The sequence below is a fragment of the Physeter macrocephalus genome, chromosome 2 (assembly GCF_002837175.3).
Source record: "Physeter macrocephalus isolate SW-GA chromosome 2, ASM283717v5, whole genome shotgun sequence".
Taxonomy (NCBI): Eukaryota; Metazoa; Chordata; class Mammalia; order Artiodactyla; family Physeteridae; genus Physeter; species Physeter macrocephalus.
The window spans coordinates 27,160,568-27,175,968 of NC_041215.1; the positions used below are offsets into that span (position 1 = coordinate 27,160,568).

Sequence of the window (15,401 nt, forward strand, 5' to 3'; positions counted from 1 at the left end):
ATACTAGCAAACAGAATCCAACAACACATTAAAAGGATCATACACCATGATGAAGTGGGATTTATCCCAGGGATCCAAGGATTCTCCAATGTATGCAAATCAATCAATGTGATACACCATATTAAGGAATTGAAGAATAAAAACCATATGATCATCTCAATAGATGCAGAAAAAGCTTTTGACAAAATTCAACACTCATGTATGATAAAAACTCTCCAGAAAGTGGACATAGAGGGAACCTACCTCAACATAATAAAGGTCATATAGGACAAACCGACAGCAAACATCATTAGCAATGGTGAAAAACTGAAAGCATTTCCTCTAAGATCAGGAAGAAGACAAGGATATCCACTCACACCACTATTTTCAACATAGTTTTGGAAGTCCTAGCCATGGCAATCAGAGAAGAAAAAGAAATAAAAGGAATACAAATTGGAAAAGAAGCAGTAAAATTGTCACTGTTTGCAGATGACATGATGCTATACATGGAGAATCCTAAAGATGCCACCAGAAAACTCTAGAGCTAATCAATGAATTTGGTAAAGTAGCAGGATACAAAATTAATGCACAGAAATCTCTTGAATTCCTAGAAATTAAGGAAACACTCCCATTTACCATTGCAACAAAAAGAATAAAATACCTAGGAATAAACCTATCTAGAGAGACAAAAGACCTTTAAGCAGAAAACTGTAAGACACTGATGAAAGAAATTAAAGATGATACCAACAGATGGAGAGATATACCATGTTCTTGGATTGGAAGAATCAATATTGTGGAAATGACTATACTACCCAAAGCAATCTACAGATTCAGTGCAATCCCTATCAAATTACCAATGGCATTTTTTACAGAACTAGAACAGAAAGTCTTAAAATTTGTATGGAGACACAGAAGACCCCGAATAGCCAAAGAAGTCTTGCGAGGAAAAAAAAGGAGCTGGAGGAATCAGACTCCCTGACTTCAGACTGTACTACAAAGCTACAATAATCAAGACAATATGGTACTGGTGCAAAAACAGAAATATAGATCAATGGAACAAGATAGAAAGCCCAGAGAGAAACCTACACACCTATAGTCAACTAATCTATGACAAAGGAGGCAATGATATACAATGGAGAAAAGACAGTCTCTTCAATAAGTGGTGCTGGGAAAACAGGACAGCTACGTGTAAAAGAATAAAATTAGAACACTCCCTAACACCATACACAAAAGTAAACTCAAAATGTATTAGAGACCTAAATGTAAGACTGGACACTATAAAACTCTTAGAGGAAAACATAGGAAGAACACTCTTTGACATAAATCACAGCAAGATCTTTTTTGATCCATCTCCTGCAGTAATGGAAATAAAAACAAAAATAAATAAATGGGACCCAATGAAACTTAAAAACTTTTGCACAGCATAGGAAACCATAAACAAGATGAAAAGACAACCCTCAGAATGGGAAAAAAATATTTGCAAACGAATCAACGGACAAAGGATTAATCTTCAAAATATATAAACAGCTCATGCAGTTCAGTATTAAAGAAACAATCAACCCAACCCAAAAATGGGCAGAAGACCTAAATAGACATTTCTCCAAACAAGACATACAAATGGCCAACAGACACATGAAAAGCTGCTCAACATCACTAATTGTTAGAGAAATGCAAATCAAAACTACAATGAGGTATCCCCTCACACCGGTTAGAATGGGTATCATCAGAAAATCTACAAACAACAAATGCTGGAGAGGGTGTGGAGAAAAGGGAACCCTCTTGCACTCTTGGTGGGAATGTAAACTGATACAGCCACTATGGAGAACAGTATGGAGGTTCCTTAAAAGACTAAAATTAGAATTACCATATGACCCAGCAATCCCACTACTGGGCATATACCCAGAGAAAACCATTATTCAAAAAGACACATGCACCCAATGTTCATTGCAGCCCTATTTACAGTAGCCAGGTCATGGAAGCCACCTAAATGCCCATCGACAGTCGAATGGATAAAGAAGATGTGGTACATATATGCAATGGAATATTACTCAGCCATCAAAAGGAACGAAATTGGGTCATTTGTAGAGACGTGGATGCATCTAGAGACTGTCATGCAGAGTGAAGTAAGTCAGAAAGAGAAAAACAAATATTGTATATTAACGCATATATGTGGAACCTAGAAAACTATACAGATGAACCGGTTTGCAGAGCAGAAATTGAGACACAGAAGTAGAGAAAAAACGTACGGACACCAAGGGGGGAAAGCGGCGGGGGGTCGGGGGGGGTGGTGTGATGAATTGGGAAATTGGGACTGACATGTATATACTGATGTGTATAAAATATATGACTAATAAGAACCTGCTGTATAAACAAATAAATAAAATTAAATTTCAAAAAAGTTCAGTGACTAGGAAATGATATATATGTAAAATTTTACTTAGTATTTCAAAAGTCCTTTGTCTCAAATTGCTATCTTTCCTTTTCCTCTTTTTATATTTTCATTTTTTTCTTTCTCCTTAATTGTGTGTATATGATTTATTTTACTTTAATTCCTTTTTAGTCTCTTCCCTTTCTTTCTTTCTCTCCATTGCATCTCCTTCTCATCCCTCCTTATACTTCCTCTCTAATATTTTCTCATCTCTCCCTTTCTTCCTTCTTCCTAATTTTCTGTTCTCATTTTAATCCTCTTTTCCTCCTCAATCCCACAATTAAAATCATGTCTTAATACTACCTTGTCTTCATAATGTTTCACAAAAAACTATGATTGAAACATATTTTCTGAATTTATCATGAAACAAATTCTGTGTGCTTTTGAAAATGGCTTTATTTTCTTCTGTATTTTTTTTTCCTTAAATATAATTTTATTTCTCTGTGACCATGGGTTGATTTTTTTTACCATGAGCAAATGAATACCTTTGATTTAGAAGTAAAAAAATTTCAACTACCTCTTATCTCATGTAATTTATTTTTTCCCATTCATTTTTGATAATAGAAGCCATGAGAAATTATTAGTATATTACTCTCATATTGCTGCCTCTAGCTGTATTTATTCATTCATTTATTTAGTTAACTAGTCACTGTAATACAATAAACTATTGTTCACTTATAAAAATATTTATCCAACAAGATGCTCTCTAGTAAGGTATAAAGGTAAAAGTTTAATGGGCTTTAGTCTCTAAAAATGGCTGCCTATGTCATTAACAAATATCAGGTGATACTGGTTTCTAAATACAAAAAGAATGCTTTGATCCACAATTAAGTGCGTTAAGTGCATTTTTATGACAAGTCTTACATTATAAATGCTGAATCCTTAATGAAAGTGTATAAAGTTGAAGTATTCACATTTTAAATTTTATAATTGAATACTTGGGATAGATTCTTTGAAAATATGCTATTATTTAAATAATCTGAAATTTCTTGTATCAGGGAGATAGAAGAAATCTCTGAGAACATCTAATTTCCCAAATTTTTATTATAGAGGACGACACTTATTTACAAGAGAGGTGGTTTGGTGTGCCTGAAATCACACAGATTCACAGTCTAAAACAAGAATCAGAAAATTTAATGGTTATAATAGAATATGATAATTTCTCTGGTAGAAGTGGACACAGTTCAAAAAAAGAGGAAGTCAGTGGAAAGCATTTCTGGAAGAAAGAATGTGAATACACAATCATGAGGCATGAAACTATTTACACTTGCAAGATAAAAGTTGTTCAACGTGGCTGGAACAAAACATTTAAGATAAATCAAAGGTATAGGCTATAGGGTAGGCTGGAGCCAGATCATAAAAGCCTTATGTTTCATTCTAAGGAGTTTGTAATTAACAATAAAGTATCAATGATAAACCATTGATAATTAAAATAATATTCTTATTCTGGCCATGGAGTACCTGAAAGTAGACATGGCTTCTTGGCAAAAAGAAAAGAAAACTGAAACAGAAAATAAAAGAATTTTTTTTCAAAAATAACTGGATAAAATACATGAAACAACACTTTTCAAGCATGGGACAAGAGTCACAATAGGCCTCTGATCCCTGAAAGAAAGGAAAAAAGTCAGGTGAATGTTGTAATTGTCCTGGCTCTCTGGCTAGAATTATTTTTTGAATTCTAGGGTAAAGAGGAACAATTAAATAAGTGTATAAGGGTATCTCAGAGTCACAGTTGAGACAGAAATTGGCGTTCAGAAGGGTTGAAGATTCTCGAATGTTGGGAAGGTGGACAACACTGGAGCACAAGAAGAGACAGAGAGAGAGGACACCAGGAATCTGCATAGGGTTACAAGGGATCATCTTGCATCTATTACTGAAAATACCTAGCTGAGCATATGTAGGAAGATACTCTGAGCCTGGGAAAAGCCAGAGCTCACACAGTGCTGGGATATATTAAAGATCCAAGCAGTCAGAACACTGGAATGTTTAGGAGAGATCCCAGAAGTGTCATACCTTAGTATGATAGCTTAACAAGTCATAGAGCAAAGGTCATTCAAACTCACACTAAATAAAATATTTTTTAAAGCTTTCAAATAATTAAGCTGACCTGCAAATAGCTTAAACATCTGCTATAACAAAGTCCAACAATTAATAAAAGGACAGAACGATGTCCAGAACTCAACAATGTAAACATCACAGTGTTTAGAATCCAATAAAACATTACTGGCTACATATAGAAGCTAGAAAATATGACTCATAACTAGGAAAAGAAAGGCAGTGAATTGAGACAGATTCAGATATGATGGAAATTATGGAATCCACTGACAAATACAATAAATTGGCTATTATAAAAATGCTAAAATATATCAAGAAAAAATGAATGTAGTGATAAATAGAATATATTTTAAGAACTTAAAATATGTGAACTTAAAACTTCTCTGAAAAATACTAAAAGCAAATTAGACACTGCAGAAGAAATATTAGTGAACTTGAAACATTATCTATAGACACTTGCAAATGCAGAGAAAACTAATGAAAGAAATGAACAGAGCCTAAGATAGCTTAGGCCAATATCCATATCTATAATATTTTAAATTAAAGTTGAAATGGAAAAAATATTTGATGAAATAATGGCCAAATCCAAATCTGATGAAATATATAAAGTTGCTCAACAACCCTCAAGCAGGATACAAAAATAAGACATTTACTTCCACATATTACATACATAGTAAGAAAGCCAAGAATGACTGCAGGCTTCTCATCAGAAAAAAGCAATGGAGAAAAATCTTTAGAATACTGATGGGAAGCAAAACAATACAAAACTATCAACATAGAATAACAAACTTAGAAAATATCCTTCAAAAGTAAAGCCAAAATAAAGAATCAAGGAAAAAAGAAGAATGTGTTGCCATCAGACATGCATCTTTAAATAACACAAAGATCAAAGAAGAATTTAGGAAAATAATTGGAAAATATTTTGAGCCAAATGAAGATGAAAACCCAACTAATCTAAATTTAGGGATACCTAACATTGTGATTAGAAATAAGTTTATTTCTCTAAATTCTTACTTTATAAAAAAGGAAATCTTTAAAATCAGTCATCTAAGATTCCACCTTAAGAAACTAGAAAAAAAAGAGCAAATTAATCCAAAGTAAGTTGAAGGAAGGAAATTATAAAGATAAGAATAGAAATAAATGATATAGAAAATGGACTGGCAGTGGAGAAAAACATTAAAAACCAAAAATATTTTCTTAGAAAACATAAATAAAATTGATAAAGTTCTAGATAGAGACTTAAAAGAAAAAGTACACTGTCATTTTCATTAATGAAATAGATGATGTTAATAACAGGTTCTACAGACATTGGAATGCCAGTAATGGAATATTGTAAGTAATTTTAGGGCAGTAAATTTGACATCTTAGATAAAATGGGTAAATTTCTTAAAAGAAAAATTGCTAAACATTCAAACAGGAAGATATACAATATATAAATATCCCATTATCTACTAAAAGTTTTAATTCACAGTTAATACTCTTCCCACAAAGTAAATTCCAGTTCCAGTAGCTTCACTGGTGCGTTCTGTTCAACATTTAATATATTAATACCAAGTTCACATATACTCTCAGAAAATATAAGGCCAGCATCAACCAGATTCCAAATTCAACATAGACATAACAAGGACAAAAAAAATCAATTTTTCTCATGAATATTGATGCAAAATTCCTTAACTAAATAGTAGGAAGAAAAATCCAGCAATTTATAAAAGGGTAATATATTATGACTATGTGGGGTTTACCTGAGGAATCCATGATTGCTATGATATTCAATAATTAATCAATGCAACTTACTATGTTATACTGTCAACAACTCAAAGGATTTAGAAAAAATATTTGATTAAAAATGAAAAACAATAATAATAAAGTAGTAATAATTACTGGGCCAGAAGAAAAAAAAATGATTTAACTTGATGAATGGTATGTACAAAAATACTACAACTGACATCATACTTAATGTTGAAGACAATGCATTTCCCCCAAAACTGGGAAAAAGTAAAAATGTCTGCTCTCACCACCTCTTTGCGACATTGTATTAGAGGACTTAGTGAAATGAGGCAAGAAAAAGAAATATAGGTAAAAAAATTTGCCTTTATTTGAAGAAGACATAAACAAAACAGAACCAAATAAACAAACCAAAAAAATGGAATCCACACACACTCATAATACTATTAGAAATAATGAGTGAATTTATCAAGGTTATTACAAGTATAGGTTAATATACAAAAATCAACTATTTTATATACTATAAGGCAATGCAAAATTTAAAAAGTTAAAAATAACTACTTAAAGTAACATCTGAAACTATGTAATATATACTATAGTATACTATATACTATCCAATAATACATCTAATAGAAATGTGTCAGTCTCCTAAAATGAAAGCAGACATTTCTGGAAGAAATTAGACTCAAATGGATATATACATGCATACATATTTATGGATTAGAAAGTTCACTATTTTTAGTATATAAAAATCCCCAATAAATCTATATTTTTAATATATCAATCAAAATTCCAGCAAGTTACTGATGTTTCTCTCCCTTCATGTTTTGTCAGTTTTCTCTCTCTCTTTTTTTTTTTTGGTTTTCATAAAAAAAATTTTAATATTTTCTATTGCTATATTGTTGAATTCATTAATCTTTTCTTCTGCAGTATCTAATATGTTGTTAATCCTATCCAGTATTTTTTCATCTTAGATTTTATAGTTTTCATGTATCTCAAATTTTTCAGTTCTTATTTTTAGAATTTTAACTTGTTTGTTTTTAAAACAAACAATACCTTAATATCCTCAGGCTTTTTTTAAACTTAATGAACACATGGAATGTAATTATAATCTCTGTTTTAATGTCGTTGTCTATCTATTATATTCATCTGTCATTTCTGGGTTCTTTCTATTGAATAAAATTTGTACTCATCATGAGTGATATTTTCCTGATTTTTTGCATGCTTGGTAACTTTGTATTAGAATTCAGGCATTGTGAATTTTAAATCATTGGGTGCTAGATAATTTTGTATTATTTAAAATATATTCTTAAGCATAACATTAACATGATCAGATTTACATTTTGAAAACGTAAATGCTAATTCCAAGTATAAAGGGCAACTGGAGACAATTTCACTGGAATAAAGAAGCTCAGTTAGAAAACTGTTGTAATAATCCAGAAGAGAATTTATGAGAGGGTAATCGGTAACTAGCACAGTGCCTGTCAACTGGTAATGATGGATAATTATTTGTGTTACACTGTTTCTTAACACATAGAGATTATTTACACTATCCTTTTTGACTTATAGAATATTTTATGTTGGAAAGCAATTCTATGCTGAAGGAAGCTATCCTGAAGAAGAAGAGAGTAAAGTCAGAAATTAAAACACTTCATATTGATGACTATGGTAAAGTTTTGTGCATGCTATGTTATTCAAAAAAAAACTTTCTCTGCACCTTATTGTTTTACATATAAATGACACTCCATCTTTAATATTTTGCTCTTTCTTTAAAAGAACTTCCTTTACAGTTGTCCTTTCCCAAAGATTTTACGGACCGAAACCAGTATGCTCTTCTGTTAATAATGTAAGTATTTTATTTGTTTTTGAAATAAAGGAACCTAAAGAGTTTAGAATTTTTATGTCTCACATGGCAGTATTCTGATTAAAAAACAACAGAAGAAATCCTATATGTGTAGATAACTGGGACAGCTGTCAGTTGTATGAGTTCCTCAAGGACACCACCACTAAATAATATGGAGGGGTGTGTAATTGTTTGTGCTTCTTGCATCCCAGATTGCACTCATTGTTACTCCTGGGAATAATGACACATATAGTTTGGCTTATGGATGTCTGCTTAGCAATTACTCAAGCTCTATGCTCCCGTTGTTTTTCTTTCTTTCTTTGTGATGTATTTGTCATATCAAAGTTATACTAGCTTTGTAAAAGCCATTTTTTAAAAATTGTGGTGAGAGCACTTAACATGAGATCTACCCTCTGGACAAAATTTTAGGTATACAATACAGCGTTGTTAACTACAGGCACAGTGCTGTATAGCAGATCTCTAGAACTTACTCAACTTGCATGACTGAAACTTTATACCCATTGAAAAGCAACTCCCCATCCCTCCTCCCTCCAGCCCCTGACAACCACCATTCTACTCTCTGCTTCTATGAATCTGACTATTTTAGATGCCTCATGTAAGTGGAATCATGCAGTATTTGCCCTTCTGTGACTGGTTGTTTCACTTAGCATGATGTTTTTAAAGTACATCCATGTTTTGACAGGTAAGCCTTATGTTTTCTATTAGTTCTTGATGCAGCATTGAGGAAACATTTATTTCCATTGTTGAAACAATTTGTTATATTTATATTACTCTTACCAGTTTTCCTTCCTGGATTTAAGATCAGCAGGAGACACTCGTGTCCTCAGAAAAACCTGACTCTTCGGTTTTTCCAACTTGGAATTGACTTTGGAATTGAATTCATTCATACTTTCTGTGAGATTATATTGTGACTATATACTACTGGGCACAGAGGCCTCTAACATCTATTGGTTAACTAACTTGATATTGATGTAGAATTGTATTCCTGAGAGTTATTAGTTATTTTCCTTATTAAGAACCCAGCCAACATATTGCTATGACAGTGCTTAAAATTGTCTACAATTGTTCAGAGCCTTTTTGGAAGAGTAGAATAGAAAATAACATTACTTGTTGTGACTATTGAATGTGGACAGTAAGTATTCAGTCTGCGGAATCCAACTGCCTGGCTTCAAATTCCAGTTTTGTCATTTAGTAACAGTGTGTCCTTGAACAAGTTACGTAACCTCTTGTAAGGTTCAGCTTTTCCAAATATAAAATGAGCATTATAATCCAGCCTATGTTTTAAGGCTGCTTTTTAGATTAAATGAAATAACATATAAAATGCCTAGCACATGTGAGTCGTATAATTATTGTGATTATAATTCATTCTTTTTTATATAGATTGCATTGATTTAGATCTTTTGATAAATAGAAGCAATTTGTCATTTCATTTTAATAAGCCAAATAATACAGAAAATACAATACTTAATATTTTCACTCACTCCAATGTTTATTCCTAACTTGAGCTATCTTTGTTTCTCATGAAAGGACCTTTCTCCTTTGTCCCCAATAGCCAGAGGCCCTGAAATTTCTTGGTATCTTCCTGAGGAAGTTCTTATTTGCTCTTTTCTTATCTTAACTCCTTCTCCTGTACCTTCTCTTTCACTTAGTTGTCTTTAGTGCTTTTTTTTTAACTGAAGTATAATAAATTTTAATTGATTTACAATGTTTCAGGTATACAGCTAAGTGATTCAGTTAATCTATTATATATATACTTAATCTATTTTATATATATATATTTTTTATACATAGTGTATATATGTTTATCCCAAACTCCTAATTTATCCGTCCTCCCCCATTTCCCCTTTGGTAACCATAAGTTTGTTTTCTATGTCTGTGAGTCTATTTCTGTTTTGTAAATAAGTTCATTTTTATCATTTTTTAAGATTCCATGTATAAGTGATAGGGTATGATATTTGTCTTTCTCTGTCTGACTTACTTTATTTAGTATGATAATCTTTAGGTCCATCCATGTTGTTGCACATGGCATTATTTCATTCATTTTTGTGGCTGAGTATTCAATTCCTATTTGAACTGTATGTGTGATTTATTGGGGAAATATCTCAGGCACTAAAATGAGAAAAAACTAAAAAAAAAATTCTCAACCTCATGTTCTGTCTCAGTCATATCTCCTTTTGGGAAAAGGGATTGTTCTTTTTATTCACTGAGAAATGAGGCTTCTCAGGGAAAGGAACTCTACTAGGCATCTTCCTTGACGCATGACTTATATCCACTGACACATATCCACTGGCTCCAGAGTGTGTCAGACTTTGGGGGAAAAAGTAGACAAGAGTTCAAATTCTCTCTGTAGCCTTGAGTCAGAGAAGCCAACTGGCTTGTCCTGCCATCAGATTTGTGCTTTGGTCTGGGTGATTTTTAGTTCATAAGAGGAATATAAGGAATTGCACAAGACTCAACCCTCTTATTAGAAAGGAATAGTCAAGTGTTTTTTAGAGGCAGGAGAGTAGAGTAAAGGTATTGGCTTAGGAGTCAGGTAGGCCTGGGTTCAACTCTCAGCTCAAAGATTTACCAGTACATTGCTTAATTTTTCTAAGCTTCAGTTTCCTTATAAATAAATTGAAGACAATAACATGGAATAATATATATAAACATGTCACCATAGTGTCTGGAAGAGCATAAACATTTTCAGTTGGTGTTTAATAAATTGTAACCATAAACATAGTTATTATTAGAAGTAGTCATTTTAATATTTAAAAGTATCAATATAAACATTTAATAATATATTTTAGCATCCATAAAATTATTTAATAGACATTACTAAAGCAGATAAAATAATATAGTTAGGGCTATAGAGTTTAATTTGCCACATTTTTTGTTGAAATGAAGAATAAAAGTGAGTACTAATTCATTAGTTTTCATTTGTTTTTATATGCTGATTATACTAAATATTAATTTAATTTATCCAAACTCCTTGATTTTTAGAGGTAAATTCTCAGAAGTTTCACAGAATATGACTTACAAAGCCAAACTGAGGATTTTTTTCTTTTTTGATTTTATATTTATAAAATGATCGATTGCTTTAAGCTACATGATCATTCCTAAAATATTTATGCTTGGAAACCCATATAGGTCAGAATGGCTTAAGTGTAAAGTGTCTTTTACCTGTTTTTTAGAAGGTTTATAATTTAAGGGCATTTTTTTCCTTAAGATTAAGTACTGTGTTCAGTTATAAGTGGACTCCACACTCGAAAAAAGAAAATAATAATAATTGTCTTTTTTTCCCTAAATGGACAATTTGACAGTGAAGAATAGTAAATAAAGTAACTAATATTTAAATGAGGCTAAGAGATGATTTAGTGATTTTGGTGTCACTACTTTATTGCTATTCTGTGCAGTGCATCTAGTACCTGACAGGCTGTGAGTCACTTCTTCATCTATAGAGATGGGTTTGCGTCCAGGAAATTCTATGGTGAATGCATAAGTTGGAGACTGGCTGCAGCAGTCTGAGGAGATGAAGGAAGATTGGCCTTGAAGAAAGTAGCCTCTGGCTATTAGGAGTCATCTTTCTGCTAAATTTTCATTATGGAACCTCAGAAGAAATCGTCCTTTGAGGACCTCTCTGTGGCCATATTTTCTGAAACTCAAACCTAATTTCATGATATTGAAAGTACAAGTGAATCAATGGCAACCAAATATTTTACTGTAATAGAAAATCAAAGAAGCATTGCCACTACAAATGTTTCTCAGTGGCCTCGACTTACGGTAGCCTCTGTGAGGTCATGACCCCTTTTTCTTTTCTTACTCCTATTGTCCTTTCTCCAGTCTTTCTCCTTAATGTTATATTGAGTACTTAAGAACCCAGTAGTCTATATTCATGTTCATACCTATTCTACATGCATCTAGTCTATAGTATATATACTATATCCATCTATATCCATTTCAGCATGTATCTCCCTGAATTATTGTTTCTTATGTTATTCTTATTTTCTACTCCTATATATATATATATATATATATATATGTAACTTAGTACAATACAAATTTACCATGTTGCTTTTATGTGCAAGAAGCTGTGCTAATGGCTGAAATGGCATCTTGAAATCTGTAATCATTTTTTTTAGGTTTGTGTTATCTCCACAATACCTAGCACACATTAGAGGAACCTTATGAAAACTTACTAACTAATCTGTAATTCTTTTAATAGTGCAAGACTGAAGATTACTTGAGATAGAGCCTACAGTTATAGATGTTTATTTGATAAATTAATATAAATCTAAAGGCCTAGAGCCTGATAGGAAACAATCTAAACAGATATACTGTTATTAGAGATGAAAGGTTTTTTCTCTGTTCTCTATGTTCCTGAAGACAAGCATATCAAGCTGAGGAGTTTCATTCAGTACCAAGGAATCATCACGTCTTCCCATTTGATACTCTTTCATGTTCACCTTATCCATGCCACCCTTGGCAAAGGTCTAACGCAGAGAGGCAGTGACTGTTCAACACATTACATTAATTTCCAGAATGCAACATCCTTTACCATGCCATTATGACTTAGTCCCATCTTGCTGAATTCATCTTCCTTGAAATCCTAATGAATTCTTGATCATCCATCAAGTCTTACCTTCCTGAAGCTTTCTTTCACCCTTTTCATCAGCCCATCTATATCCTATAACAATCTCAAATCTATGCTTCCTCCTACAGTGACAGCCTTTTGTTCAAAGTCTTTCCATATATCTTGAATCATATTGATCATATTGTTACTTTTCCCACTTTACCCTAATTTGGTGAGGATGTTTTTATATACTGTTTAGGGAATTTCTGACTCCCACTAGATTTTGCATCAATGTTTCTGAAGGAAAAATCCACGGTCTAGAAGTGAGTATTTAGAGAAACAATTTATAGAATGGCTTATGAATATTTCAGCATCTTAAGAAAATAGAAATGTTAAAAATCTTTATTTTAATATAGTAATATATTCCGTGTATTAAACAATGCCTTATTCATTTATGTCTTCCTCACAGCAACTAGTTTTTGCAGAGTTGCTCCACAAATTTGTGTTGAGTGAAGAGATTGACAATGGCCAGAAATCAGATGAATATGGTTATTACTACAGTTTACTACAGTTTCCCACTAAGCCATTTTAACTGGAGAGCATTGTTCATTTTTATCTAGATATTTTCATCATTTAGTCAGTGTTATTCATATCAGAGTCCTAGGACTTGGTCATCTTAATGGAAGTAAGCTGTTTGCCAGCTCTTTTTGTATAGTTATTCTGTTAAAAAGCAGGGTATAATTGGTACATTCATAGTGAGCAAAATTATCCAGCTCCTCATCTCCAGCAGTCAAGTTAACATCACTACTTTTTTCATACACACATTTTCCTTTCAAAAAACAATATGGATATTATTTAAAATGTTGAATAACATTAGGTTCTTGGGACCATAGTGTCTTGTCTTGACCTTTGAACCAATGGGGTCCTCCAAGAGCCCACACTCTTCTTCAAGTCCCACACCAGGCATAGAGCATAACTGGACGAGTCAATTCTAATCTGTCACCCTGCTCTCTACCTACACTTCCTTTTCTGTAATGTATCGCTATATCCTCTCTCTTTCAGTTTCTTTTCCACTCTGCTGCTAGAGTGAACTTTGTTAGATCCATATCTGAAAATGTGGCTCTCCTGGGTAAAATCCTCTCATTATTATTCTCCAAATGATTAAAAGTTCACATTTCCTAACACAGCATACAAACGTCTTCATCTGTTTCCCGCATATCTCTCCATTTTCATCTGGCTCCACCCACCCTCTAAAGAGACGTTTAGTGCTCTAGATATTTTTTAAAACTTTTAAAAATGAAATACCAGGTTTTCAATCATTTCTCTGTGTCTTTGTCCACAGTCTCCCAGTACCTGTAGTTTCTATTAAGACTTCGAGATGTATTTTTACATAATTCTATACCCACCTCTGTTATAACATGAAACCACACCAGATTACATACAATATTTGCTTTGCTGTCTCTTCTTTTAAACTATAAACTCATTGCTGATAACAACCCTTTTTGTATTGTTTTACCTTAACACAGTGCTTGGAGCATTATTTATGTTCATAAAATATTCATAGAATGAATGAATAAATGAATGTATGACTGAGTGAAGATATGAATGATGGAATACATAAATGAATAAACAAAGAAATCAATCAACCCTGAGTTAGTCATCAGGAATAAGTTAAATCAAAGTAGAGAAAAAGAGAAGTAAATTATTTGAGGGTTTATAATGTGTTAAATCGGCCTTTAGGATGAGTCAGTTTTTCTGCAGTTTAGTTTTCCTCTCAGAAAAACATGAGGTGAGTTTCTCATTTCTCTTAAAATCTTTCTGGATAAAGCTAAATAATGATTGGTTTTCATGCTATCTTTTTACTGTTTCTCTTTTACATTTGATTATTGAGATTATCTTCTTAAAATAATAGGATTTAATAAGAGCTACCATTTATTGAGTGTTTATTGTACAAGGGGCATCATGCTAAGGATGTATAAATGGCATCTTTAATTCTTACAGAGACCAAGTGAGGTAAATATCACTTTCCTCAGTTTAGCACAAGGAAACTATGACTAAAATATGGCATGGATATTAACTCCAAGATCATGGGCAGGACAAAAGTAGTGTTTGAACTCAAAGTTTTTTTCAATTTATTTTTCAGATCAGAAAGCTCTGCTCTTTCTATTACACAATACTCTACTTACATATCCCATTGCATGATAACTGTTACTGGAAGATTATGAGAAATGCTGTCCAGAATCAATAGGGACGTCTCTAAAACCAGATTCATATAACCTTCCGTTCTTCCCACTCAACAGCTTGTGATCATCTCTAGAATGTAACATTTTCCACCTGTACCGTGTTAATGCTTTGGTGTAACATAAAGATTATAAAGGATGAATTGTGGGATTGGGATTGACATACATACACTACTATGTATAAAATAGGTAACTAATGAGAACCTACTGTATAGCACAGGGAATTCTACTCAATGTTCTGTGGTGACTTAAATGGGAAGGAAATCCAAAAAAGAGGGGTTATATGCTACGTATAGCTGATTCACTTTGCTATACAGCAGAAACTAACACAACATTGTAAAGCAACTATACTCCAATAAAAAATTAATTTAAAAAAATCATGAGGGGCTTCCTTGGTGGCACAGTGGTTGGGGGTCCGCCTGCCAATGCAGGGGACGCGGGTTTCTGCCCCAGTCCGGGAACATCCCACATGCCGCGGAGCGTCTGGGCCCGTGAGCCATGGCCGCTGAGCCTGCGCGTCCGGAGCCTGTGCTCCGCAACGGGAGAGGCCACAGCGGT

General features: G+C 32.9%; 1 protein-coding gene across 2 annotated transcripts in view; it reads left to right on the forward strand.

The window, feature by feature from the left end:
- The window catches only part of DPP10 (dipeptidyl peptidase like 10), a 685,210-nt gene that overhangs the window by 633,136 nt on the left and 36,673 nt on the right, over nucleotides 1-15,401 (forward strand). For both annotated transcript variants that reach the window (XR_002890440.2, XM_024114996.2), the window contains exons 18-19: nucleotides 7,757-7,855; nucleotides 7,964-8,033. Coding sequence is in view for 1 of the 2 variants with exons in the window: in XM_024114996.2 (XP_023970764.1) it covers nucleotides 7,757-7,855; nucleotides 7,964-8,033 (169 nt within the window). In the remaining variant the exon portion in view is untranslated. The remainder of the gene's footprint in view (nucleotides 1-7,756; nucleotides 7,856-7,963; nucleotides 8,034-15,401) is intronic.